The sequence below is a fragment of the Cucurbita pepo genome, chromosome 3 (genome assembly GCF_057944985.1).
Source record: "Cucurbita pepo subsp. pepo isolate OVF chromosome 3, ASM5794498v1, whole genome shotgun sequence".
NCBI lineage: Eukaryota > Viridiplantae > Streptophyta > Magnoliopsida > Cucurbitales > Cucurbitaceae > Cucurbita > Cucurbita pepo.
The window spans coordinates 2249246-2275859 of NC_141800.1; the positions used below are offsets into that span (position 1 = coordinate 2249246).

Consider the following 26614-nt stretch of genomic DNA (forward strand, 5'->3'; position numbering starts at 1 on the left):
AATGAAAGTGCCCACATCTGTTAATTTAGGTGATGATCATGAGTTTATAATAAAAAATATACTCTCTACTAATATGAGAGCTTACGGTCAAAGTGGACAATATCATATATAGAGAGTTGGTTAGTTTTTGAACCAATAACTAAATTATAATTAGAAATGGATTTATTAATTTAATTTTAATTTTTTATTTTTGATGAAAAGTGAAGCTTTCCAAGAGGGGACAAAAATAATAATAATAATAATTATTATTATTATTATTATTATGAATGTTCAATAAAATGATTAGTAATATTCTTTTTTACTGTCAATCCCCCTGGGAACACGTATAACCGTATTCTTATATTGGAAGCCATAGCCGGGCGGCGTCTCTCTGACTTTTACAGATCCTAAAATTTTGGCCGTTTCAACACCTTCAAACGCTTGTAACCTCTCTACATTCATGGTTACGGGGCAATTGATGATCTGCAGGTTTCTCAAAGTTTGGACCGATCCGTCAAGCCATTCGGGTAATTTCTTCACTTTTGGAAGCTCTCTGATTGTGAATCTCTGAAGCCTAAATTTGGCGTTCTCTAAGGTGAGTGTTAGTTGCTTGCAGCCCCAGATAACCAAATTCTGTAGTGATTTTAGATATATCATCTCATTTGGCAACGACATCAAATTATCGCAATTGTAAATCATTAGGGTTTCGAGGTCTGCAAGGCACTCTGGCCGTTCGAATAGAATTTGTAGGTCTTTGCACCCTCCAATGGCGAGAAATTGCAGAGAAGTCATGGTTCCAACTCCGTTTTTGTGCAAACGAAGCTCTTTTGTTGTTATCCACAAGTATTTCAGGCTGATCAAATTCCTTATATCAGTTGGCAATTCTTTAAGTTCGGAACAAGATTCAAGAATCAAGGTTTGCAAACTTTGTAGATTGCAGATTGAATTCGGCAGCCGCTTGATGTTCTTATTTCCATGCAAGTCGAGGTATCTCAGGCTTGTAAGTGTTCCTATAGCATTTGGAATTTCCTCTATGTTTGCATTGCCTAAATGTAACACTCTTAAGCTTTTGTACTTCAGAATGCACATTCCAGGTAGGAATGCATTAGGTGGCACCATATCTCTTACATGGAAGGCTAGGGATTTTATTTCAGTGACTGGTTTGGTACCTACTAAGCCCTCAGATCGTTCTTGTGCGAGTACCTGTGCAAGTTTTTGGATAAGAGGGTGCAGTTTAAACCAGTAGCCGAGGCCATGTTCTTCAATTTCATGAACGAAACATCTTGACCATAGCTCCATGAAATACTTCTCACCTATATTTTTCATAGATGCGTGATTCTCTTCAGGTGAATGGAGGAGCCCATGTGCCATCCATAACTGAATCACGCCATTTGAAGATAATATGCGGTCTCGTAATTGAGCACAATGAAGAAAACAGGGCTTCAGGTGTGAGGGCATTTGATTATAGCATAATCTGAGTATATGTAAAATACCGTCATTCTCTTCCTTTTGTGCCCACAACTTGTCCTTGATATTCTTCCACTCAGCTATTCTAGTTTTTGAAGATAGCAAGCTTCCCATACACTTTATTGCCAATGGAACTCCCTTGCATTTCTGCAGAATTTGGTCTTCTATTCCAGTGAATTCTTCATTGTTTACTTCTTGTCTATCTCTGAAGGCATATCTTTTGAATAACTTAGATGATTTATCCTCTGACAGCCTCTCCAGTTTGAAGCCTGTTGGAAAATCCTGATTCTTATACAGACTCTCCAGTTTGAAGACTGTTGGAACTTTCTGATTCTTATCGTCCGAATTCTGCGTCGATTGTTTCTCAGACGCATAGACTAATCTTACTCCTAGAGCATCTGCAGTCTCCTCACTTTGAGTGGTCACTAAGATTTTGCTGTTCTCGTTTCCCATGCCCAATAGTTTCATCAATGTGTTTGAATCGTCTAAGTTTGTGGTCGAAAGGTCTTGAATGACGAGCAAAAAAGATGTACCCTTCAGAAGTTGTTGAACCTTTAAATGCAATTGTTTCTTAGTCAAGTCATTACAAATTTCTTTACAGGCTACAACACTATATACCTCTTCGATCAATCTCTGTGTATCAAAACCTTCTTTCACACAAACCCAGAATCTTGAAAGATACTGTTCAACTACTTCTTGATGATTGTAAAGGAATTTGGCAAGTGTGCTCTTACCTATACCTGCTTCCCCAACTATGAGGAAGAACCCATGAATAGATTTGAAAGTTGTCAGAAGTTCAGCATACCGACGGCCATCATAAGCCATTGGAGCATCAGTTAAGGTGTACTGCAATTGCCAACTTGGTTTCATATGTCTTACTGAAACTTCAGTAGTGCTAAGGAAGGAGTGTGCTGTCTTCATTCTTCCTATGGAATCTGGGTGCTTTTCAGTGAGATGAAATTCATACATTCTGGCTGCTAGTGTATCCAAATGATTGCGTAGTCTCATCATTTTACGAAACCGTATAAATTTATGTGCAGAAATTGGATCAGAGCACGAGAAAGGGGCTTGTACCTTTTTTCCAGTGCCCTCTTGTTCAAAATCCCATTTGAATTCATCCATGGTGTCCTCAATTTGGTAAAAGGTGTTTTGAAGCTCCTTAAGCCACTTACGTAGATCATGATTCTGTTCTTGTTCTTGCTTCTCTTCAGCATCAAAAAGAATTGATTTAAGGCTCAACATGGTATACTCCATTGTTTGGAAGGTTGAGCAATTTTTTAGCCTACTCAAGATAGTTTCAGCGTGGTTGTAGATGAAATTAGCCATATTCTTATGGAAAATGTTGTTCCTCCTTGCGATTTATTGGGTTGCCCTCTTACTCTTTGAGTCTGCCTGCCTTGTCTCTCTCGGGTGTCTACAGCAGATCTGATTAGTCTCGTGATGAAGATTGGTCTTTTCTGATCTTCCATTAAGAAAATCAGGGTATCGTCATGACAACTCAATTTGCCCGATAAACTACTCAGGGCTCATGGTTGAGTAAGAGGGGAGATTTGCTTTCGAATCCGGGATAAATTTCTATAAATGGAGATCGTTGATATATGCACCTAATCCGTGGATTCGTTGCATTTTCATGAAGCAAAACAGCTTCAAAACTTAACTCTTAGGGAAATGTATATTCTTCCCGTGCATCCTGAAGAATAGAATAGGAGCACTCAACTCTCGCCGGGTACAATACTTCTCTTTAGGATTATGTATTTAAGGAGTTTTGCAACTGTTTGCTTTTTATTCTAAACAAGTGGAGCCCTCATTTCTTCAAATGAACAGAGAATTCTATTCTTGCTGTGTTCTAACCTATCTGGAATGATCCCCTTCTTTCTTAGATGTAATTCCAAACTAAACTCTTGGGGAAATGTATATTCTTTCCCTTTATATTAAAGAACTGTATAGGAGGGGTCTTGGTATTCTTTAAGCTATTCCTTTACAGGTTCTTACAATTTCCCCTCTTACTTCAGAGTTATTTGGTAGAACTAGACCTTCTTTATTGAAAAGAATTAATATGAGCACCCAAAATCCTATGCTTAGACTTTGATTATCATGATTTCCAATCATTTTAAGGCTAACCAAATCCTGTTTTTGATTGTTTTGTTTATCTCGATTAGATTTACTCCAAATTATTTGACAAGATTCAAAATTTAGATGAATTTTCTGACTATTTTGTGATATTTGAACGATTGGTTGTGTTTAGGTTGTAGCCACAAAGCCATTAATAAATTTCGTGGATAACTTATGAATTGCGAGCTGATATGAACTTATGAGTGATAGAAGCATTATTATATACTACAGGGTCGTAATTACACTGCATGCACTCGAACTCTCTCATAAGAGTCTTTATTGTGGACATATAATACTATGAACTGCACCATCAAAGGATTGATGATGATTATTTATATATATAGATTCTGATTCAGTGAAAGGCCTTCCTGTGGTTCAAGCCAATTGCCTGGGGAGACACTCTGCTGGAACCAGACCCGCTACCACTCCCAGACCCCGACCCAGACCCAGAAGCCGAGCCCGAACCACTGCTCGATCCGCTTCCTGAGCCTCCCCCACCGCCGCCACCACCGCCGCCATTGGGCTGCTGCACAGCCGCAAGGCTGATGCTGCTGCTGCTGCTTATTAAGAAGATGAGAAAGCAGAAGCGGAGGTAAAGCATGGATGGAGAGGCCATGAGGGAATAAGGGAAGAAGGCTGAAGGGGAAGTTTGTTGTTGATATTGGTATTTATAGAGAGTATTGGGAGTTTGTGGGTTTGGGGCGTCTGGCATTTGTTGAGCGCGCAGATTGCCAAGGAGCCGACAATGTGTCGCCCTTTTGGGCATCGAACACAACACGCAAATGCGCCTTAATAGTAACCATCAGTGGGGCGGCGGCGGGGGCTTAGTGTGATCATCTCTTGTGCCCACTGTTTTTTGTTTTTTCTTTCCTTTCAGGGCAACTTTTTTTTTCTTTTTTTTTTTTCTTCTTCGTCTTAACTCGAATTTAGAAGTGGTTAAAAATATTCTTTGAGGGCATTTTTCATTAAAATGATGGATGGAAACTGATAAGACAAATCTTGTAATCTCCAATGATACTCTAGTACACCTACGAATGTGAGCCCTCTCAATCCAAACCAAAACAAATAGCATCGACAATCATCAATCATAGATGGAGGAGCGACTGACTAAAATCTTAAATCATTCAAGTAATGTTTTTAGATCATTCAAACAATGTGAAATGTTCGTATTTATCCACAAAGATTTTTAACATTCATAATGTTTCTCTTACATTTTCGATCAAATCCAAAAAATTTGAAATGAACATCAAACGATGTTTATGAATTATGACTCTTTTTTTCTGTGTGCAACATCAAACAAACAGTAAAATCAACATAATTAAATAAAAATTGAAAAAATACATAAATTTATCAATCAATCACTGTTAGGAACAGATATTAAACAAGACAACAGAAGGGAAAATTTTCAATAATAATAGAAGGGTGAGAGTAGTAACTCTGAAAAATCCCATAAGAATGGAAGAGAGAAAGAAGAACTCTGTGCTAAGCAAGCAATGTAATAAATTACCAGAATTTCTCGGTAGCTCCAGCAGTGAAGCAACTATTTTTGAGGATTAGATTCCATTGTTTGAGTTGTTGGCGGAGTAACGACAGCCAGATTCAATTCACGGGAACTGGATCCACCAGCTCTTTCACGAATCTCCCTATATTCTTGACATATAGCACAGCAATGGCAGAAAAAGTGGGTCAAGAAGTCTCCACAAGGTGCTTCCTACATCACAGAAATTAAGATGCGGGTCATGGTCGGTAAGTTTACTCGTCGACTAAGCATAAGAAGAAACAGAATTTTAGCGAGCTGGGTTACATTATGTGGCAGAGATAAAGGCATTAGAGCCAGTTCCCTGCCTTGTCTGGCGACGAACCTACAAATGAGCTACTTAATGTTTCGAAATTACTTAGGCAAGGAATGTATCAGGAGAAGGAGAAATGATCAAAGCATGATATTCTTGACAGATAGCACAGCAATGGCAGAAAAAGTCCACACAAGGTGCTTCCTACATCACATTTCAGAAATTAAAAGATGGGGATCATGGAAACGTAACAATCGGTGAGTTAACTCATCGATTAAGCTTAAGAAGAAACAGATTCTTAGCGAGCTGGGTTACATTATATGGCAGGGATAAAGGCATTAGAGCCAGTTCCCTGCCTTGTCCAGCGACGAACCTACAAATAAGCTACTTAATGTTTCGACATTTAGGCAAAGTATATATCAAGAGAAGGAGAAATGATCAATATATGATATAGTAAGTATAACTGTAAATAACTTATAAGTTGACGCATGATGGAAATAAACAATGAAAAAGTGATCAGAGTATGATATTATACTGGCAAATTGTACTTGGACCGTAGGGCTTTGCGGTAGCCACAAGCATAGCATGCAAGAAAGCATCCGGCTACATTCCACAAAGCTCCATCAGTCGATAAGCAGCAGACTGCATTCATAAGAGCCCACAAAATGAAATGAGTGGCGCACGACCCGAACATTGTTTGAGAACCCAGAAGCGCTGCATTCTTCCCAAACAGAAAGCATGGACAGCAAAGGCCAATAAAACCTGCACCCACAAAACGTTGCAATGAGCTCCCCACGTAACATACTAGAGATGGACCAAAAATGCAATGCTCTTATACTCAAATCATACTACTGTCAAAAATTAATATTCAACCTAATCATTCCACACACAAAAAAGTTCACTTCATATCATCTAAATGCTTCTTGGTTTCTGACAAACTAAAGGTGCGCAAGATCAAGTGTCCTGTTTGATTCAAATACTTCACGCCTATAATCTCTGAATCTTTATACACTCTTCAATGATAGAAACCAAGGATTCAAACTGATCAAGCAACATGTAATAGTTAGAGAACAAGCAAAATACGTAAGCCCCAAGGTAGGCAGTCTTAAGGATTTAATAACCAAACCCACCCCTTAAACTAAATTCAAAGTTCTTCAAGCGCTAATCCCAATCATTGTACAAAATTCAGAGGTTCCGCTTGACAGAAGTAGTTGGTTCACAACAACAAAGTGTCTAACAAAGATCTATGAACACTCAACAAATAAATGACAGTGCATGCTTATATTTCAATACAGGATATGACAGGTTCCCTAATGGAAACATCCACTGGCCTAGGATTCAAATATTTAAATTTGGATATAAGAACACATGCAAAGTAATGGTACATTTCCTTTCCATACTCAAGATGCACCTTCATAATTTTCCTTCGCATAAATCAAGTTCAGAAGGCAGAAAGTAGCGTACAGCTCTGCAAATCATCGCAGCATGCACAGATTCCAGACGACCATTGTGACAATTCATCCTTGAGTTCATTAGGTATCGGGTGGCCCTCATCTTTGGAAATAATCTCCGCTTCTGAAACAGACTGCCCTATTGGAACATATGCAGGAGGGACATAACTCCTATGGCCATCCATCTTGCGCTGATACTCAACGTATTCCTACCAATCTCTTTCAAACGAATTCAACCTGTAAGCTTTATTAAAATTCGTCAAAATGCAATTCGCAAACCCTACACTTCACCCTCCCCTGATTTTCACATAGTTTTTAAACTTTGATCCCCTAATTCATTTTGCACATTTCATCTCATTCGATGAATGTTCAATTCAAATCAGAACGTGAAACTTCATGTAGCAAAATTTCAACCATAATGGGAAAAGAAAGAAAGAAAGAAAACAAAAAAGTAGCTAACAAGATTCAAATGAGTGAAAATAAAATTTGCAGCAACGAATCCAAACGAGTACGAACCTGTGGATCAAGTAGGAGGTGAATTTATACCGAGTGTTTGATCGTCTCGTTCACCGGAAAGGCGCGGTAAAGAATAATCGGAAGGAATGCGGATGGGATCGGAGATGAATTCGGGATGTTATTATGTCGCCGGAGTGAGCAGCTTCGAATCCTTATAGATTCGTAGCTAAATCGACGACGATCAGAATTGTTTTCCACATTTTTCTTGGATTAAAATTAATAAAAATTCCTTTAAATTCTATAATTTATCTAAAAATAATAATATTACTACCATTTCAAACCTTTTATAATATCCTTTAACTCAAAATAATAATAATAATAATAATAATAATAATAACTATTATGGGCTTGTTCATGGGCCCAAAGTTACTTCAATATTTTGGGCTTTTCATCGCAATTTTGGATCTTATTGGGCTTGAGGCCCAATTTTAATGGGCTTAATTTTTGGACCTAAAATCATTTTTTTTTATAAAAAAAAAGAAATAAAAATATAGATTTTTTTTTAAACGAAAATAAAAATAGCCCAAACCCTAAAATTTAGAGTTTTTATTTATTTATTTATTTATATTTTTTTGTCAACATTTTTTCTCGATATTTTGACTCTGCGAACCAGTTTTTATTTTTCAGCTCCCTCCACTTATCACCGCTCTTCTGAACCATCTCTTTGGTGGTGAATTAGGGATTCCCCTGTCGACCTTGGAAAACCCCCCAACTTCACCCACTCATTGGTTTCAATTTCGTTCTTCTCTCTCGTTCGTTTACTTTTCGATTCTTTTTCTTATCTGTTCATCCTCTACTCGTTGCGAAGGAACACAAGGACCGAGGAGAATCTGCGACTATCAGCAATCTTCTTCATTCTTGAAATTTGTACTCCCTGAGGTTTTATCGGGGGAAGACAATCGTTGAGAGTGGAGTTCATAATTCAATACATGCCAGGTATTCGAAATTTCAAATAGGTTTTTTTTTTTTTTTTTTTTTTTTTTTTTTTTTTTTTTGATGAAAATCTAGATCCACCTCTTACATTGCGACGAGGAATAACTGATTGGGATGTGGAACCCTAGTATTTTATTCCATAAATTCGAACTGGGCAGAATTTTTTTTTTTTTTTTTTTTTTTTTTTTTTTTTTTTTTTTGTGTTGAGAATGATAGTTATGCCTACTAACATTGGGCACGCAGCTTCACTAAAATTTGGTTTTTGTTTTCAATTTGGGTGCTTAGTATTTTTAGAGCTTATATGGCTTCAATGAACTGCAAGTAAATTTTTTTTTTTTTTTTTTTTTGAACTTTTTGTTCAGGGTAATGTAACAAAAGTGTCGTTACGGGATGAACAACGAGGTTTTTGAAGCGCAGGTATTGGGTGAGAAGTTATCCAAGCTCAACAATTCTCAGCAGAGCATTGAGTGTATCCTTTCTCTAATCGTTATCTTTTATTTATTTCATTTTCTTTGTTTGAAAATATTTCGTTGCCCTCTCTATCATACTGCTGTCCTTCACAGTTTTTGTTCGGAGATTTTTTCCCTTTTGTATATTCTTGAACCCTTTGTTTTTTTTTTTTTTTGCGTGTGTGTGTGTGTGTGTGTTTGTGTGTGTTTATAGTCATGGACGTCAAAAGCAAAAAGAAAAGAAAAGAAAGGAGAAACAAAGTAGCGACTTTTGTCATTTACTAGTTATGAATGTACGAATTCACGTTGTGCCACTTACGGTATTGGAAGAAACTGGATATGCTACGAGTGTTGTGATTTTCTATTAAAACTTGAAATTTTTATTAAATTTAATTTATTTTAATCTAGGTATTGAGGTCCCACTCCTTGCTCAAGGTCTGTCCCCTCTGATCCTTGGGAGGCTTGGAGGCCTCAAGGTTAGCTTCAAGAGGCAAGGGGTTTCAAGCTGTTATCAACTTGAGGGCTTGAACTCAGGACCTTGGAAGGTAGCTTAGTAAAACCTTAACAAGTCAGCATTGTTGTCCAGAGTTGGTTCCAACTTACATTTTAGGTTTCTTTATTGCTTTAATGACGTGGATCAGGATTTGGCATGGGCTCCTAACCTCAAGAAAGCCGGCGATAACACCCACGACTTAGGTCCAATTTACCTTTTACAAGGTATGGAACATCATTAAAGATGAGGTGCGTAGGGTGTTCCATGACTTTCTGAAAGCAACATTCGGAACAGTTGTATCAATGAAACCTATATGTGCCATGTTTCCAATAAAACTCATGTTACCAAATAAAGCTCGTGTTACCAAAGTTGTTGATTTCAGACCAATAAATTTGATCACCATTCTATATAAGCTTATAGCTAAAGTCTTAGCTAAGAGACTTAAGAAGGTTCTCCATGAAACTATTAATGGTAGCCTATTGGCCTTGATTGCATGTTGGAAAATTCTCGACCCAATTTTGGTTGCCAATGAATTACTTGATGATTTTTTCATTAACAAGAAGGATGAGTGGGTCTTCAAAATTGATTTTGAGATGACTTACAATATGGTTGATTGAGATTGTCTACTTGAGGCGCTAAAGCAAAAAGGCATTGGAACTTGTTGGATTGGTTGGATTAAAGCTTGTGTTACCAGTACCTTTTCTCTTTATTGATTAATGGTCGACTGAGCGGTCATATTTGTGCTACTAGGGAGTTAAGGCAAGGCCATCCGCTTGCTTCTTTCCTGTCTGTCCTGACGACACGTTGCTTTTCTCTACCCTTGACTATTCTATGCTTAATAACTTGAAGAATGTGGTACTTGGATTTGAGGTGATGTCCAATTTGAAGATTAATCTCTCGTAATGTCTCTTGGCGCTAGAGTGGGTTTATGCTGCTGGCGTTTGGCCATTTGAGTATCTGGGGATGTCCCTTGGTGGTAATCCAAAAAAAGTCTTCTTTTTGGCTGCCAGTTGTGGATAAAATTGATAGAAATTTGGATCGTAGGAAAAACTTTACTTTGTCAAGAAGAGGCAGAATTATGTCGGCCAAAACAGTTTTGTCATGTATCTATACTAAATTTTCTCTTTTCCCAGTAGGGTTCCCAATTCGTAGGAGGAATTGATTAGATAACAAAAAAGATACCTAAGAAGTTCAATCAATTTACAAGAAATAACAAAAAAGGATCAAGCGGTGGTTATTCCAAAATAGGGCTAACTGTGAGTGGTTGCATTGGCCAAAGAGAAAATTGCAAGCTGGCTAACTCTTTGATAACAACACCACAGGGTGAGTTTATTCTTTTTCCTTACTTTACTTTTGTTTGGGGTGAGGCATAAGATCCAAAATAAATCATAAAATATAAAACCTGATGTTGTAGGATTATGTTAATCTTGGGTAATTTTTTGGTTAATCCCTTTTTACCATCTTTTTGTGTCAATTCTTTATAAATTGAGAATCTCCCTCTGTTTTATTCTATTACTTGATTGTAGTAAAGATACTTGGTTTAATTTTGGGAGAAAACTCTCCTTTTATCTCTTAGGCTACACCATATATAGTTATAAAGGTTTGAGCTACAATATCAGGGATCTTTTTATAAAACAATCTTTCGCAATCAGAGTTCCCCATGAAGAAAAGGCAATTTATAGTATTTATTCTCATTGCAGATAAAGTTCTTCATGATAGGAGGAGGCGAAGGAGAAGGGGGGACTTCGTTTTTTAAGCCTAGATAGGCTGATGATTTTGTGTTTGAGATTATTTTTTTTATTTTTTTTTATTTTTTGCATTGCATGACTTCTAAATACACTCGATGATTTATGCCTCTTATGGTCGCTCATTTTCATTGGCTTGTCTGGCAACTTCGGATTGAGTAGTTGTTGCCTTTTATTCCTTTTCTTTTTTTGGCAATAAATTTACTGGGTTAAAAGACATTTCGGATGGGATAGTTCTTGTGTTTAGATGGAGCCCTCTTTGAAGACTTTTTTTTATATTTTATTTTTGTTGGGCACATACTAAATGAGGAGCGGTTCTTATACTGTATGCTCTTGGGAGAATGTTTTATACTTAAGTAATTTCTGTTAATTGGGTGCAATTGTTATGAATTTGTTTATCGTTGATATCGAATTAGCTTTATCAAGATGGTGCATTTCCCACCGGAAAAGGGCCAAGCAGATTGTTGAAACTTGGGATAAATTATTCAACTCATCTCAGCAAGAGCAGCGTGTTTCATTTCTGTATTTGGCAAATGACATTTTGCAAAACAGCAGGCGCAAGGGAAGTGAATTTGTGAATGAATTCTGGAAAGTTCTTCCTGGTGCTCTCAAGTATGTCTACGATCAAGGCGATGAAAATGGAAAGAAAGCAGCTGCTAGACTTGTATGTCCTCCTCTTTATAATTGTGTAGAAAAAAAATGGTGGCATTAAATCTTTTTGGCTTTTTATATCTGGCATGCTAGTTGACTCTGGGAATATGTTGCTCAAAAGTATAAAATTTTGCATCGTGGGTATCTGACTTTTAAATTCTTCTCCTCCTTTACTTCTTCAAAAAAAAAAAATAATATTAATAATAATAAATAAAATAAAAGAGGAAAAGGTGAAGAAGAAAAACGGAAAAAGGAGGATGGATTCAATTCATCCAGCTCGACAAGTTTGTATCACATTTCTAGTAAGGCTTCTCATAGACTGGCATTGGTAATAAAACTCTCATTTCTACTTAAGCAGTCTTTTGATTATGGTGTTTTGTGAGTACTGTGGGTGCACCATTGATGTAATTCTTAAAGCTTGTATATTAGTTAGGAATGATCCAGTAAATTCTAGATATGTGGGTCTAATACTTCAGTTTGAAGCGTAATATGTGGGCCTTTTTCCTTCCCCTTTTGTCCTCCCATTCCTAGACCTAAGTTTAGTTTAGTTTTTTTTTATTCTTATTTTATTTTTAACCAATTATAATGATAATTGTTCTTTTACAATAAATAAGGAATTTAGGAACTATGAATCTTGTAAGGGATAGATGAATTTTCTTGATTTGATCTTATGACAAATATAGCTATTAGTGAGAGAGGAAAGGAAAATGAGCTGAGGTTTCATACAAAAACTTGTCGTTCAAAAAGCTTATAATTTATTGGTTATGGTTTTATTAATTCTATCGTTGTCGTAAGTATTTTAGAGAAAATTTGAGATGGTAAGCCTCCGGCATTCTTTTTATTTCATATCTTATATTCTTGTTTATGTAAGACCAAAGAAAAATTTGTCACTTGAAGTTGATTGACACAAGATTTGATTTCCAATTCTCTTTCTTATACCAGTAGATGTTCCAAGTAAATTGATCATGTGACACTTGTTGATAGTGGATAATTTAGTAGGTTTGTATCATCCTAATCAGCCCTAGTGATGATACTATACACTAGTTGATATTGGAAATTTCAGTAGGTATGTGATATCTTAGTAAGTCTTTGGGAGGATTTTATATTTACAAGATCCATAAGAGATCCCTTATTTTGAATTCATAAGCTAATTTTAGTTCAGATATACATACATTCGCAAGCTCTTGAACTTAGCTAGTCTAATCTTGTGTCAGGGAGAATCATATTTGATTTAGGTTGTGTAGATTTCTGTCCACATGGCAGCTGGAGGATTCTTTTTCCTATTTTAGACAAGAAGCTTCAGCTAGAACATTATCCAATTGTTGTCTATATTCTTTGATAATTAAAACATTTGAAGAGATCCCATTCCTTCCCGGGTTGAGGCAGGGTAGTTTTAACGTTCTGTGAGATTATCTCTTGTTTGAAGATTAATAGAAGCAAGTGTTAGATTTTAGGTCTAAATTGTGACCTTATCAAGTTGAGTGGGTAGGCTGCTTTAGTGAAGCATGAGTTGGGAGACTTTCCTTCTTCCTATTTTGGTCCTCTCTTGGCCATAATCCTAGATGTCTTTTGTTTTGGGACCTAGTAGCATGAAAGAGTTGAAAGAAGCCTGCCAAGTTTTCTTTCGGAAGGTGATTGGTTCACCTTTGTATAGTCAGTCTCGAGTAATATTCTGGTCTACTTTATGTCCCTATTTAGAGGCCTTGTAATAAGACATTGGAGAAGCTTATAGGTATATTTTTACGGGAAGAAGTTGATGAGGGGAAAGGTTCCCATCATGTCTGGTGGAAGGTGGTGAAGAAGTTGTGGACCTTGGGGCATCAGGCATAGGTAATTTATGGGCACAAAACAAGGTCTTGTAGGCTTAATGGTTGTGTTTCCATCATGAATCTAACACCTTATGGCACGAAGTCAACGCAAGCATGGTACTCACTCGTTTAAGTGGACCTTGGGCAAGGTTAAAGGTACTTCCAGAAACTCTTGGAAAGATGTTTCTCCTAAGCTCCCCTACCTTTGTAAATTGGGTGATGTGAGGAATATCGACTTTTGAGAGAATAAATGATTGGAGGGTAGACTCATTTGCTGTTTGTTTCCCCATTTATTTAAGTTTTCTTTATTCGTGGGGAAAGAGATCTTTGTCTTAAAGACTTTTCTTATAGTTCCTTCTATAACTGTATGGTAAGCCCATCCCCTTCTAATGGTTTGTCTTTTCCTCCCTGTGAAAGGTGAAAATTCTCAGGAAAGTCAAGTTCATGTGGCAGGTCATGGATTGGATTTGAGCAGTGTTTTCAAAGTACAAGGTGCACTCCTAGGTGATAAACTTTTTAATTGCCTCAAGGCGAGAGGTGACAAAAAAACACACCTGATTGGAGGAAGGCACACTTAATAAAATAATAAATAAAATATTATTACAGATAAGAAAATACTTGATTTTTAAAATGTTAAAATATTAACAAAATAATTCCTGATTAAAAAGAAATTAACTCAAATAATGTCGAGAAAAAGAAAAGATACTTAAAAGGTAAAAAGATAGGGGTCTCATGGTTTGAGACATATTTATTATAGAGGAAATATATTGCCAACAAAATTTTAAAAAAATGAAAAAGAAAAGTTGAACAATTAGAGAAGGTGATCGTTTGTGTCGCCTCTATGAAATTAAGCATCACTCTCTATGAAATTAAGCCTAAGAGTTTGTGTTAGCCATCGAGGATCTTCATGGATTCTCATGTTTCTCTTCTTTCACGTTGGTGGTGTTTGGAGGTAACTTTTCCGTCTGGATCTTGTTTTACGCTAATTCTTGCAGAGATTTTGAGTTTTGTTCTTGGTTGTTCAGGAATCAGTGGTCGGTGCCTTGGGTTTGAAGAGCATTTTTCCCTATTCGGATGGCTGTTTTTTTTTTTTTTTTTCAAAAAAATCTTCTATCACTCCCTATTGGAGTTTGTATGCTTGAATTCTTGTGTTCTTTTTTATTTATCAATGAAAAGTATGTTTCTTATTCCAGAAAATTTGTCTCTCTACAAATGTTAGTGCCGTGCATGACATGACAGCGTCATTTCAATTTGCTTTGTTAAATACTGGTTGCATGTTGCTGAGAGTTTGACGTGTTACACGTTTCAATATTTTATGAGAAAGCGTGTTATAGTTTGATAAAGCAAATGAAAGGTTATCTTTTTTTTTTTTTTTTGGTTACAGATTGATTGATCGACATTTCCTTCTAAATTATCCTCTCGTGCATTTTTTGTTTTTATTTGCTGCTTGAAATCCGCAAGCCCTGTAATGTTGATTTACATTGTAATAGTAAGATGCAGCTCCTCCCTTCCCATTTTTTCTTCTGACAGTACCTTTGGTGTTATTTCTTTAGTTGGGATTTCATTTGTCTCACTCATTTTTTTATGCCTTGTTTCCCTTCATGGGAGTTGGTTTGTTAAGGTCAACATTTGGGAAGAAAGGAAGGTTTTTGGTTCTCGGGGTCAGAATCTTAAGGATGAAATGCTTGGTAAATATCCACCTCCAACTCCATTACCCAGCAGCAATGGCAAGAGTTCAAATCCTAAAAAAATAGTGAAGAGGGATGCCCACTCTGTGAGAATTGTAAGAGCTTGGCTGTGGTAGCAGCGGAATATTGCAGTTTCCATTTTATTTCTTGTGTTATGACCCCTATATCTTTATTGGTTTACTCTAGAAACTGGCTGTTGGAGGTGTTCCAGAGAGGATTCTTACTGCATTTCAATCTGTACTTGATGAACATCTGAATGAGGATGCTGCTCTGAACGACTGTAGTTCTGCTACTCATCATCTGAATCAAATTGAGGAAGACTTGAATGCTTCCTTAGCTCAAGGTATGACCTCATCTACTTTAGTCATCTCATGCAATTTTAGTTCAAGATGTTGTCAAGTAAGCCAAGCTTTGCATTATAAAGGTGGTCTTTTGTAAAAGGTGCTAGTCATGCTCTATAGACTTTCGATAGAACAAAATAATCAAGTATTTTAGCTTATAAAGAGTGTGCTATTAAAAATATTTATGATAGGTTCAATTTATACTTTTTCATTATATCATTGAGAAGTTATCTATGGTTAAAAAAATCTCTTTATTCATGGGAATTGAATATTTTGGTGATGGGCTTTTCTTTGTTATTTATTTTTATTTTTTTACTTTTTGCCTTGTAACGTGATTGGTAGTGTTGGACTTCGCTGTATAGGATATCAGATCAAACTAAATTGAGAATTTGTGCTGTACATAGATCTATGTACTTGATATCACTGTTTTAAGATGCATCATAGGCGCTAGGTAACTCGAGGGTACAGATTTAAGAGCCATGCCTAGGTAGGTATACTGCTTCATACCACCTTACCACGACCTGTCCTTTCGACTCATTACCTGCAACATTTTGACCTGCAATCAGGCTGTTTGCGTCATGTCTCCTGTGTAGGCCATCATTTGTCATCTTACGTCCTTCACTGTCCGTCAGCTCGCCCCATCTTCTGTTTGTCAATACAGGGTCTTTGACGGACTTTGTTGTTTGTTAGCTCGCTACTTCTTTGTTGGTTGGTTCATTTATGTTTTATAGTTTTGTTCCTTACTTTCTTTCACTCTTCTTGGAGTTCATATCTTTGAAACATCCGTCTCTTTTCATATGTTCGATAAAAAATTATATTTCTTGTTTTAAAAAGATCTCTGCCTTCTCATGCCCCTAATAACATTATAGCTCCCCAGTTCTAGCAGATTGAAATCCTCCACCACATTCATTATTGTGTAAAGGACTCCTGACTCCTGACTTTCTAGTTTGGAATCATGACTCCTCTGGTATTTTTCAGTGAATTCAGCCATCTGGACTCTTCACACAAGGCCTTCATATCTAAATTCTTCCCCAGCTGAACGAATTTGTAAAGGACACAGCCACTTAAAGGAGATGCTTTATAGTGGAGTCACTTACCATCAGGTGGCTGAATCTTCATGGAAGGATGCAAAGATTCAACCTTTGTAGCCTTAGTGAGCATGCTGAGAATGAATGAGAGAAATCTCCAATCCAAATTGAGTGTTGGAACATCGACCAAATGAACGGGACATCTTCCCATATTTTTATTGCTTCGAAACCCTAATTTTATTTCATACGTATCTTATTTTTAAACAACTAATGCACTTCTCTCTATAGATTGTAATGCAGTGGTCATTATATTCTCGGGCTTATTTTTTTCTGGCATATAGAATTCCTACTGCTATATTTTTATGCTTGTGTCGTGAGTCCTTATTCCTTGAAACGTATTATAAGAGAAACACTCCCTGTACTTTCCTTCCAAAATAGGAACTCAACCAAGGTCTGCATTGCTTGACGACCTTCAAGAGCAGGAAAATGTAATTCAACGATGTATTAGGCAACTCGAAAGTGTTGAGGCAACTAGGGCTTCTTTGGTTTCCTTGCTTGTAGAAGCGCTTCTGGACCAAGTAACTTTCCTTCATCTTTTTTATTTCCTCCAATTATTTATCCTGATTGCAAGCTTCCTCGATATTTTTGAGATACTTACTCTGTGAAGTTGATTTCTCTGGGAAAAAATTACAGGAATCAAAGCTGGAACTAGTTCGCAATCAGTTGCAGGTAAGATAAACCTGTCTTTATATTTTCTTTTCTGAAGTAGCAAGAGTCTAGGTTTGGGATCACCTGTTGGCCTAAAGTTAGTTTGAAGGTGGGTTGATATGTCCTTAATACCTTGGAACATTGAAAGATGGTTCAAGACATTTGGATGTCAAAACGTTTAACTTTTGTACGCCTTGAAACATTTAAATCAGAGTACCAGATTAATATAATTCTTTCATTGTAGACACAAGGTGGTGGTGGACATAGACACCCTTGAGCAAGTGATCACAATAAGAATTTTACTGTAGCAAGTACGTATAGGAGAAAGATCAAACTGAATGAACTTGTTGAAGTGTATAGTTATGTGGACACATTTTATTTTAGGGGTCTTTTTAAGCTTGATGTAAGTTTGACTGTATCCATCTCTGTCAACTTGTTGAATGTTTTCTACCATTCACATGGACAGAGATCTAATATGAAATATATCACGTATTTTGGGGAACGTAAAACAATTAGCTTTAGAGTTCGGCATTTTCTAATTTCAGTTTGCTTATGTATATTGGAAATTATTGCTTATGACTCTGCAGATTGCTCGATCTCAAATTGAGCTAGCAAGTAATGTTCGGAAGAGATCTACTTCGACTCCAGTTCCTGGTCCTTCAGCTACTACCATTAATGTACCGACAGAAACAACCCATGTGATTGATACTAAGTTACCTTCTGTCCAACAGAACGCAATCGCTTCTCCTGTCCAGGCTATGGCTTCTTTTGCTGGTCCTAAAACCAGTGAAGATGAAACGAAGAGAGCAGCTGCTGCTGCTGTTGCTGCGAAGTTGGCTGCTTCTACATCTTCGGCACAGATGCTTACCTCTGTTCTTTCATCCCTTGTTGCAGAAGAAGCTGCTTCCATGAATGGTAGCCTAAAATCATCTGGGTTTGCTTCATTGTCCATATTCCCCTCTGAGAAACGACAGAAACTTGAGAAGCCAATGCCTATATCCGATGTCAGCGGTTCAGATGGTATTGGCGCATCATTCATTACACCTATGCAACAACAACAATTGACAAGTGTGCCTCTTGCACAATCAGCAAACGGGCAACCTGTATCCCAGGCGAACCCGTGTCAAGCTTCATTTGCTCCACCACCTCCACCAGCACCACCATCTTTGTCCTCAACTCCACCAGTGAATCAATATGCGCAGTCTGGTGGATTAATGGGGGTATCACCGTATAGTTTTGGAGCATATTCTCTACCACCTCCACCTCCTTTGCCTCCTCATATTGCAATGGGTTTGAGCAGGCCAATGTCTCAGCCGCCTCAGCAGCAGCAGCAGCAGCCTCAGCTGTCACTGCCTACTTCAGCAGGATTTTATCGGCCACCAGGTATAGGTTTTTATGGGCAAGGCCAGCAGTCGACGCCGCCACCCGTACCAAGGCAGTAAGTTACCAGGTAGAATTTACTTGGGCCAAATCTTCACTCAAGGGTTAATAGCTTTAATGTGTCAAATGAGAGTTCATTTCAGAATTTGTATTATCATGTAAATTAGTAGATTTCTTTTTGGTCTGTAGAAGTTTTAGTATGTCTTCTCCTGCAAACAATCTAAAAGAGCATGTTGCAGCTGAGGTTGGTCCATGCTGATGGCATACATTAGGCTTTTCTAATGTAATGCTATCAAAAATTGGAAAGCTCGGTGGAGTCTCGGTTACCTCGAAAATTTTACTGTGGCAAGGTAAGCAGCTCTTGTCCCCCTATGTTTGGAAGCTGGTTAGAGTACTGTAGTACTGCTTAGAAGATTTTTAGTTGACATGTTAGAGATTCAGCTTTGAAGACGCTTTGGCTTTATATCTGGCTGGATAGAGTAGGGAAATAGACTTATTTGGATAGCAATAACAGGGATGATATTGGTCTGTAATATAACTTGGTGAGGCCATGAAAATTACAAGTTGTTTAACACAGCAGTGCCATAGTTTTGTAATCTGTTGCTCTGTTTTCTTATTATTCAGTAGACAACTCACTCTTATTTAAAATAAACTATTCCTCTCTCTTCTTGCCTCCTCTGTTGCTTCATCTTTCCCTTCTTTTATTTGTGTTGAATAAGACATTTGGGTTGAGATAATGATGCCCAAAATGTTTTACGCTCGATCGTAACGATTTTGAAATGGTCAAAATTACTTGTTGTGTTGGGCATCTAGCCTATAACGTAACGATTTGTTGGCCATTTAAGTCATTAAATCTAAAGCGACTCTTATTATTATTACTTCAATCGTCAACATCGATCTCTAAAACTGTTTTTATCAAGTTTAAAATTATTTCGAAACATGTCTTTTATAAAGGTAATTTTGACTCTATAAAAATTGCATTTAAATATGCAAAATTAAATCTTGAATTGATTTTGAAATGTTTTTGAAAATGGAAAAAAAAAAAAAAAAAAAAAAATTGGATTTTAACTTTTAACAAACCTTAAATTTTGAAAAACTGTGAAACTTTCGACCAGGTCTCCTTCAAGCTAATAATATCTTGAAATCACCATTGATACAAAATAACTTAAGGGAAAAAAAGTTACACAGCAGAAGTCATGTATAGATGATCTCTGTTTACAGCCATTGTTAATTTATTAGAGCTTCAATTGTCCAAGCTTTTCTGAGTAATTGGAGGTGGGGATGACAGATCCCACACCCTAAAAGAAGCATAAAAAAGACAGTTTTCTATTCATTTCATTCATTTTATTTATTTTTTCTTTCCTTCTAAATACCTGATCAGGCTTCCGGCAGCGGTTTTCCAGCCAAAAACGACTTGAAAAGTAGTAGAGATCTCTTGGGCTGAGTTTGTGCTGTTCTTTGAGATGCACCTCTCACAATGGCAAAGGATAAGAACTTCCCATAGACTTGAGTCCAGCCCCCAACCTAATTCATCAAACAAAATCACCACATTTAATGTTATTTGATCTAAAATTTCTATTTCAGAAAAGAAGAACACAACATACTTGCATACACTAGTGAATTATAACACGACATGCTTTTATTATAACACAAATTTAATGTCACTTGCTTTTAAATTTCTGTTTCAGATAAGAAAACAGATCATACTTGCATACATTAGTAAATTATAACACGACGTGATTTGTTAATTCATCAAACAAAATCACCAAATTTAATGTCATTTGTTCTAAAATTTCTATTTCAGAAAAGAAGAACAGATTGTACTTGCATACACTAATGAATTATAACTTTATGTCCAGTAACTAATTAAACAAATAGTCCAAGAATCACTTATATATTATATTAAATCCAAAGTAAATGAACATTATAAAGAATCAATAGGACCTACTACTTAACCAATATGTATGCAAGTTTGCTTCTCATAAAAAAACAGTTTATAGGATTCAAAGAAATTTTCAAAGCTAAAGTATATACATATATGGTTACCGGACACTTTTTGTTAATTTAATTTGATTAAGAACACAGAATGGGTTGTTAGGAAAAGAGAAAAATAACATAGACGAGACAATGAAAAAGGCAAAATGAGAAAATGTTAGAATTTTGGATGAGCATTTGTTGGGATGAGTGAAAAAGTGAGTCACCTTTTTATCAGCAAACCAGGCTCTGTAACGCTCAGTTGGGTACAGATCCAATGACTTGGCTAGTGAATCCACCAATGTCCGAGTCCCAGTAAATGGTAAAGCTGAATCTTGATCTCCACTGCCACATTTCAGTAAAAATATGTTCGTGCCTAATTAGTATTATGGATCAAATGTTACGATTGAAATTATTTAATACAAATTTACGGTTACATTTTTAGAAATGTTGCGATTATTCACATTGGAAGATTTTGGTAAAGAAATCAAAAATGAGAATTTGAAGAAGGTATATAGAGCAAGTAGAATTTAGCGTACCTATAGACTAGTACTCGAATTTTGGACTTCACGAGCGCGCCAACGATATCGATCGTTGGCACCAATCTGTTCCTCAGATCATATTTCCACTCTCTAACGAAACAAAAATCAAGATAAAAAATCAAACTCAATTATCTCAGAAGAAAATCTAGACAAAAGAAAGAAAAAAGGTTTATCGCAGCCTTACTTCCTCAATCGGCAGCGTCTCCATTCCGAAAATCCAACGACCTTCGCATGAAGAGCTTTCTGCACATCCTTTCGATTCAAATACTTCGCTACAAATTCTCCCACACACGGATCTCGATCTTCCCGTGTACTCTACACAAAACATCGAACAGAACAAAAATTCCAGATCACACAGCCAGAGAAAAAAAAAAAAAAAAAAAAAAAGCCCTAAATCGCGAGAAGAATCAACTCACCTGAACATGTAAGAAGTCGCGGAACAGAGTGAACCGCAGAGGATCGTTGCGATCGAGATCGGCGAACTCGGAGGCGTTGACGGAGGGACAAGCGTCGCCGGCGGCAACATCGAAGTAGTCGATAGCAGGAGAGAGCTCTTTGGAAACGTTAGTGGCGACGAAGATGCAATGGGGAGAGAGGGAACTGGTGATTCCTTCGGTGACGAGACGAGATGCATTGCAGACGGAATTGAGAAGGTGGAAGGCAGCGTCGGAGATGAGGCCGTGAGACCACCAGTACTGGTCTAGGGCATTCGCGTCTACTCGGATGTCCAGAAGAGGATTTCCGATCTGCAACTCAACAACAACCGTCAACCCAAATCTTCCATTTCTTTCAGTTAATCCACACTTGTTTATTTATTTATTTATTTTTATATAATAAATTTAAATTTCTATTTTTTTAATTCTTAAACTTTTTAAATTATAAATTTAATCCGACAATTTCATATTTTCTTAAAATTAACGAATGTACCGGACACGATTAAAAATTTAAAAATTAATAAAATTTATATTTATATTTAAAAATTAATAATAATAAATAATTAACGGTTAAGTCTACCCCTACTAAATATGGTTTATTTTGACTTTTATTTTGACATTTTTTTCAAGCTTGGGCTAAAATTTTAAAAAATTAATTTGTTACGACAGATTTTCATACCCTTATAAGAAATATTTAGTTCTCCTCTCCAATCAACGTGGGATCTCACAATCCACTCCCTTAGTGGCTAGCGTCTGTTGAGGATTATTGAGAGTGAGTCACACATTGGATAATTTAGTGGGAGATTATGGGTTTATAAATAAGGAATACCATCTCGATTGTTATGAGGACTTTTGGGAAGCCCGAAGCAAACCCACGAGAGCTTAAGCTCAAAGTGGACAATATCATATCATTGTGGGCCTCGAAGGTGTAGTCAAAAGTGACGAACAAAAGGTGTACTTTGTTCAAGGGTTCTAGAGAAAGGAGTCGAGCCTCGATTAAGGGGAGGCTTATATAGTGTACTTTGTTCGAGGGGAGGATTAACAACGTCCTTACTAGCACACTGCCTGGTAACCTAGCTCTGATACCATTTGTAACTGTTTAAGCCTATGTTCGCCTTGACCCACATTTTTTTTGTAAGCTGTGGAGATCTCTCTCTAACAAACAAATCTTATGGTGATCTATAATTGACTAAAGCAGACAATATCTACTAGCAAATATTTACTTATTAATTTATATTAAATTTGTTGGTTGAATAAATTTAAAAAAAAAAAAAAAAAAAAAAAAAAAAAAATCTTCGACATCAATATTTTAATGATATTTTTGTGAAATTGAGATATTACAAAAACCAAATAATTTATAATATATATTTATTTAAAATACAAAAGCTAAAACAAAATATTAAAAATATTAAAAATAAAAACTCACTGCTATCCCCTTGAGTTTGATCTTTAAATTTGAATTATGGATTCGCTGTGCAAGTAATGGCACATAGTGTCCTCCTGTTATAAAAAATAAAATAAATATAATAAATAATTAATAATTAAAATAAAATAATAAATTAAATTCTGTTTAAAAATACCAGCGTAAGCCTCTCCAGCAATATACAAATCTCTTCTCTTGTATTGAGGAAACTTCTCGAACCACCGTTGTAGAAACACGAGATTATCTTCCGCTTTCATAAACAATTTTAATTTATAATTAATTAATAATAAACATTTTAAATTAAAAAAAAATGAAAATATCACCAACCTGAAACGACGTCGGTTATGTTGGAGTAGAAAACCGTATTGTTAGAGTAGGAGAACCCAACTCCCGCCGGCGACTCTACGTATAACATATTTGCTTCTGTCGACATAAAAATAAATAACTCCAATTTTCAATTTTAAATGCCTTTTTTATTTTTCAAAATTATATTTCCTAATTTTTTTATCATAAATTTTAAAAATACTTCTTATTTTATAAATTCAGTATATTTTAAATTTTAAAGATAAATTAGAAAGATATATCCAAAGTTTTACTATTTAGTATTATTTTAATATATAAATGACGACTCGAATTTTTAAGAAACGAGCTTTTACTACTATACATATAGGTTTAAAATCGAAAATTTAATCTGAAAATTATAAATAAGTCGTTTATTCAATGATTTTAACTTGAATTTTGAAGAAAACGAGCATATAAAACTTTACATAGATACTTAAACAAAAATCCTAATTCGTCTGTTTGAGGTAACATGCTTGAAAAAATTGAGCATGAATATTTGAACCTATGACCTTTCAAAAGGATAAATATTCTAATAATTAAATTAATTTATTAACAAAAAAATATAATATTTAAAATAAGAAAAGAAGGGAAGTGGGAGGTGACCTGTATTCCAACTATAATGATTTTTAATTAAAGATTCACCATTAACTTTAAATGGCCCATGCTCTATCAAAGCTCCACCTCCAAGTGATGAACATCCCGCCAATGTATCTAATTTCAATGCACAAATTAAATAATAATAATAATAAATAAATAAATAAATAATTTATTGTATTTTTCGATTTGATCGCGAGATGTTCGTGTAATATACGAATCAGAGTTCTGTGGGACAGTGATGAAAATTATACTCTGGTCCAATAATAAATAAATAAATATTATTGAATTTATCGTGAAATTTTAACTTTTTAATATAAATTATATTAAAAAGGGAAATTATTTATTAAAAAGTTTGAAATTAATATATATATATTTTTTGAATTAGAGTTCTTTCGAACGGCGATGAAAATTATATTCTGGTCCAGTAATAAATAAATAAATATTATTGAATTTATCGCCATGTTTTACCTTTAGGGAAATTATTTATTAAAAAGCTTTGAAATTAATATATATATATATATATATTTTGAATTAGAGTTCGGTCGGACAATGATGAAAATTATATTCTGGTCCAGTAGTAAATAAATAAATATTATTGAATTTATCGCGAGTTTTACTTTTTTAATATAAATTATATTAAAAAGAGAAATTATTTATTAAAAAATTTTGAAACTAATATTTTTTTTCCAATTAAAATTCTGTGGGACAGTGATGAAAATTATATTCTGGTCGAGTAGTAAATAAATATTATTGAATTTATCGCGATATTTTACCTTTTTAATATGGAAATTATTTATTAAAAAGCTTTAAATTAATATTTTTTTTTGGTAGTACCTCCATTGAACCAAAGAACAAGTGGCTTGTGAGCAGCCTTAGTCTCTGCTTCAACAAAGTAATAAAAAAGAGCTCTCCCTTCCTTCTCGTTTACGGTAACGTAGCCGCTATACTGATGGAAATTCACCGTCGTAGGCTGGTTCGGTAACGACGTGATTCGATCGGGATTCTCTGAATGAGTTGCTGTGACGAACGACCTCGGATTGAGGACGACGGTGAACGCTATGGCCACCGTAGCAACCGCCATCAAGGGATCGGAGCACCGCCACATTTCTCTATGCCCTATTTTGCTTTCTTAATTCTCTAGCGTTATATTGCTATTTATGGTTGGTCCATTGGTGCTTAATATGGAAAGGGCATTGGATTGGTGAGTCGTTGATGGAGTTTGGAATGATGGGTTTCTTTAGTGTGTTTGAATTATGATCCCGAGCACCGTAAAAACGTGAATTTACTTAGTTTGGTATTTAGTTCAACTAGTCAATTTTTAAAATTTTAAACTTTAATTAGAAGAATCATCAGTGAACAAAGATAACACATGAAGCCGAACCGTTAAACGGGTTATTTTGTAGTATTAATGCTTAAATATTTACGTTTGAAACGTTTTTAAAACCATTTTTAAGCGTGTAAAATAAGTTATAAAATTAAAAAAAAAAAAAAAAAAAGAGTGGTTTAATTTAAAGGGTGTGAAATGATATAATATTTGTTATTGGAGATTGAAAAAACAGCACCGTTGAAAATTTATGGTGTGTGATTGACAGCCTCTTGAGATAGAAGATAAGAGTAGGTGGAATTTTTTACTGTGCTATATTTATTTATTTATTTATTTATTTTTACATTTTCAAATTCTGTGTGATTATATTTTGAAAAAAAAATTATTTAAAATAACTTTATTATGTATTATATGGTTAATTTTGAACTAATTTCCATTAATTTTGGCTGTTTTTATAGATTAAGTTATTTTAAGATATAAAGTTTTTATTTTTTTTAAAGATTTTTTTTAAAAAAAAATTATTTTGGTTTTAGTTTCGAGTATGCTTATAATCCTGTTTTTTCTGTTTTATTATTTACTTTTAAAAAATTAAAAAAAATCAAGTAGAAAATTAAATAAAATAAATTTTAAAAATCAAATAAAATTACACTTTTGCCCTTTAAAATTTAAAATTTTGGGTAGAATAAATCCCTAAATTTTATTAATACATTTGGTCTCTTAATTAACCGAATCTGTTAAATAGTTAGTTACAGTTACGAGAAAATTAATATCAGTTATTTTATAATTAATTGGAAGGATAAAAATGAATATTTTTAAAATATGGATTATTCAATTTAAAAATTTAAGGACTAAAATAAATTTAAATTTAAATTTGTATAATTATTTTAAGATTTAATAAAGTCTCTCCAAAGTTTTAAAAAAAATAAAACTTTAAAAATCAAGGAAAAATTACCCTTTTAACCTTTAAAATTTAAAATTTTGTGTGAATAAATTCCTAAATTTTATTAACACATTTTGTCTCTTAATTAACGGAATCTGTTAAATAGTTAGTTACAGTTAAAGGGAGAATTAATATTATTTATTTTATAATTAATTCGAAGGATAAAAATGAATATTTTTAAAATATGGATTATTCAATTTAAAAATTTAAATTTAAATTTGTATAATTATTTTAAGATTTAATAAATTCTCTCCAAAGTTTGGAGTTGACGCTCATTGACTCAATAATTAATTTTGTTCAATTTCATTGACTTAATTATTATTATTATTATTTATTTATTTATTTATTTATTTATTTATATTGAGAAAATAGAAGAAGCCAAAAATAAATAACTTAAATACGTTTTAATTTCAAAAATTGATCGATAACTGCAATCGTGAGCGTGTGATTCGGCGGACACATATACCCAATCGTAAGCTTCAAACGTCTAATTAATTTC

General features: G+C 35.0%; 4 protein-coding genes and 1 long non-coding RNA gene across 9 annotated transcripts; 2 read left to right on the forward strand and 3 right to left on the reverse strand.

Moving 5' to 3' along the window:
• Nucleotides 1-237: 237 nt before the first annotated feature.
• Nucleotides 238-3161, reverse strand: LOC111791724 (putative disease resistance protein RGA1). Of its 2 annotated transcripts, XM_087122466.1 has the most exons (2): nt 1055-3161; nt 238-970 (listed from the first exon to the last, which is right to left on the reverse strand). In XM_087122466.1, the coding sequence occupies exons 1-2, from the start codon at nt 2770-2772 to the stop codon at nt 283-285; spliced, it is 2406 nt and encodes an 801-aa protein (XP_086978592.1). In that variant the 5' UTR covers nt 2773-3161; the 3' UTR covers nt 238-282. The 2 variants fall into 2 exon arrangements, with proteins under 2 accessions (XP_086978592.1, XP_086978591.1); XM_087122465.1 differs by having other exon boundaries at nt 238-3161.
• Nucleotides 3162-3750: 589 nt separating this feature from the next.
• LOC111791188 (protein PLANT CADMIUM RESISTANCE 10) lies at nt 3751-7546 on the reverse strand. 3 transcript variants are annotated; one of them, XM_023672437.2, is made up of 4 exons: nt 7316-7546; nt 6813-7018; nt 5884-6110; nt 3751-5269 (listed from the first exon to the last, which is right to left on the reverse strand). In XM_023672437.2, the coding sequence occupies exons 2-4, from the start codon at nt 6982-6984 to the stop codon at nt 5099-5101; spliced, it is 570 nt and encodes a 189-aa protein (XP_023528205.1). In that variant the 5' UTR covers nt 6985-7018; nt 7316-7546; the 3' UTR covers nt 3751-5098. The 3 variants fall into 3 exon arrangements, with proteins under 3 accessions (XP_023528205.1, XP_023528204.1, XP_086978593.1); XM_023672436.2 differs by having other exon boundaries at nt 6813-7036; XM_087122467.1 differs by lacking the exon at nt 3751-5269 and adding an exon at nt 5278-5552 and having other exon boundaries at nt 6813-7036.
• A 360-nt stretch (nt 7547-7906) lies between these two features.
• Nucleotides 7907-19137, forward strand: LOC111786279 (uncharacterized). 2 transcript variants are annotated; one of them, XM_087122295.1, is made up of 8 exons: nt 7907-8251; nt 8611-8717; nt 11352-11599; nt 15016-15177; nt 15269-15425; nt 16890-17029; nt 17145-17180; nt 17747-19137. In XM_087122295.1, the coding sequence occupies exons 2-8, from the start codon at nt 8639-8641 to the stop codon at nt 18599-18601; spliced, it is 1677 nt and encodes a 558-aa protein (XP_086978421.1). In that variant the 5' UTR covers nt 7907-8251; nt 8611-8638; the 3' UTR covers nt 18602-19137. The 2 variants fall into 2 exon arrangements, with proteins under 2 accessions (XP_086978421.1, XP_086978422.1); XM_087122296.1 differs by lacking the exons at nt 7907-8251; nt 8611-8717 and adding an exon at nt 14779-14883 and having other exon boundaries at nt 11461-11599.
• Nucleotides 8724-11066, forward strand: LOC147793053 (uncharacterized). The gene is made up of 2 exons (XR_015420316.1): nt 8724-9242; nt 9339-11066. It is a non-coding gene; the product is annotated as an uncharacterized LOC147793053 (long non-coding RNA).
• A 538-nt stretch (nt 19138-19675) lies between the features above and the next one.
• On the reverse strand, nt 19676-24971 carry LOC111790091 (serine carboxypeptidase-like 45). The gene is made up of 10 exons (XM_023670893.2): nt 24686-24971; nt 23858-23965; nt 23240-23335; nt 23070-23162; nt 22916-22989; nt 21472-21801; nt 21240-21370; nt 21053-21145; nt 20741-20858; nt 19676-20063 (listed from the first exon to the last, which is right to left on the reverse strand). The coding sequence occupies exons 1-10, from the start codon at nt 24954-24956 to the stop codon at nt 19917-19919; spliced, it is 1461 nt and encodes a 486-aa protein (XP_023526661.2). The 5' UTR covers nt 24957-24971; the 3' UTR covers nt 19676-19916.
• Nucleotides 24972-26614: the final 1643 nt, after the last annotated feature.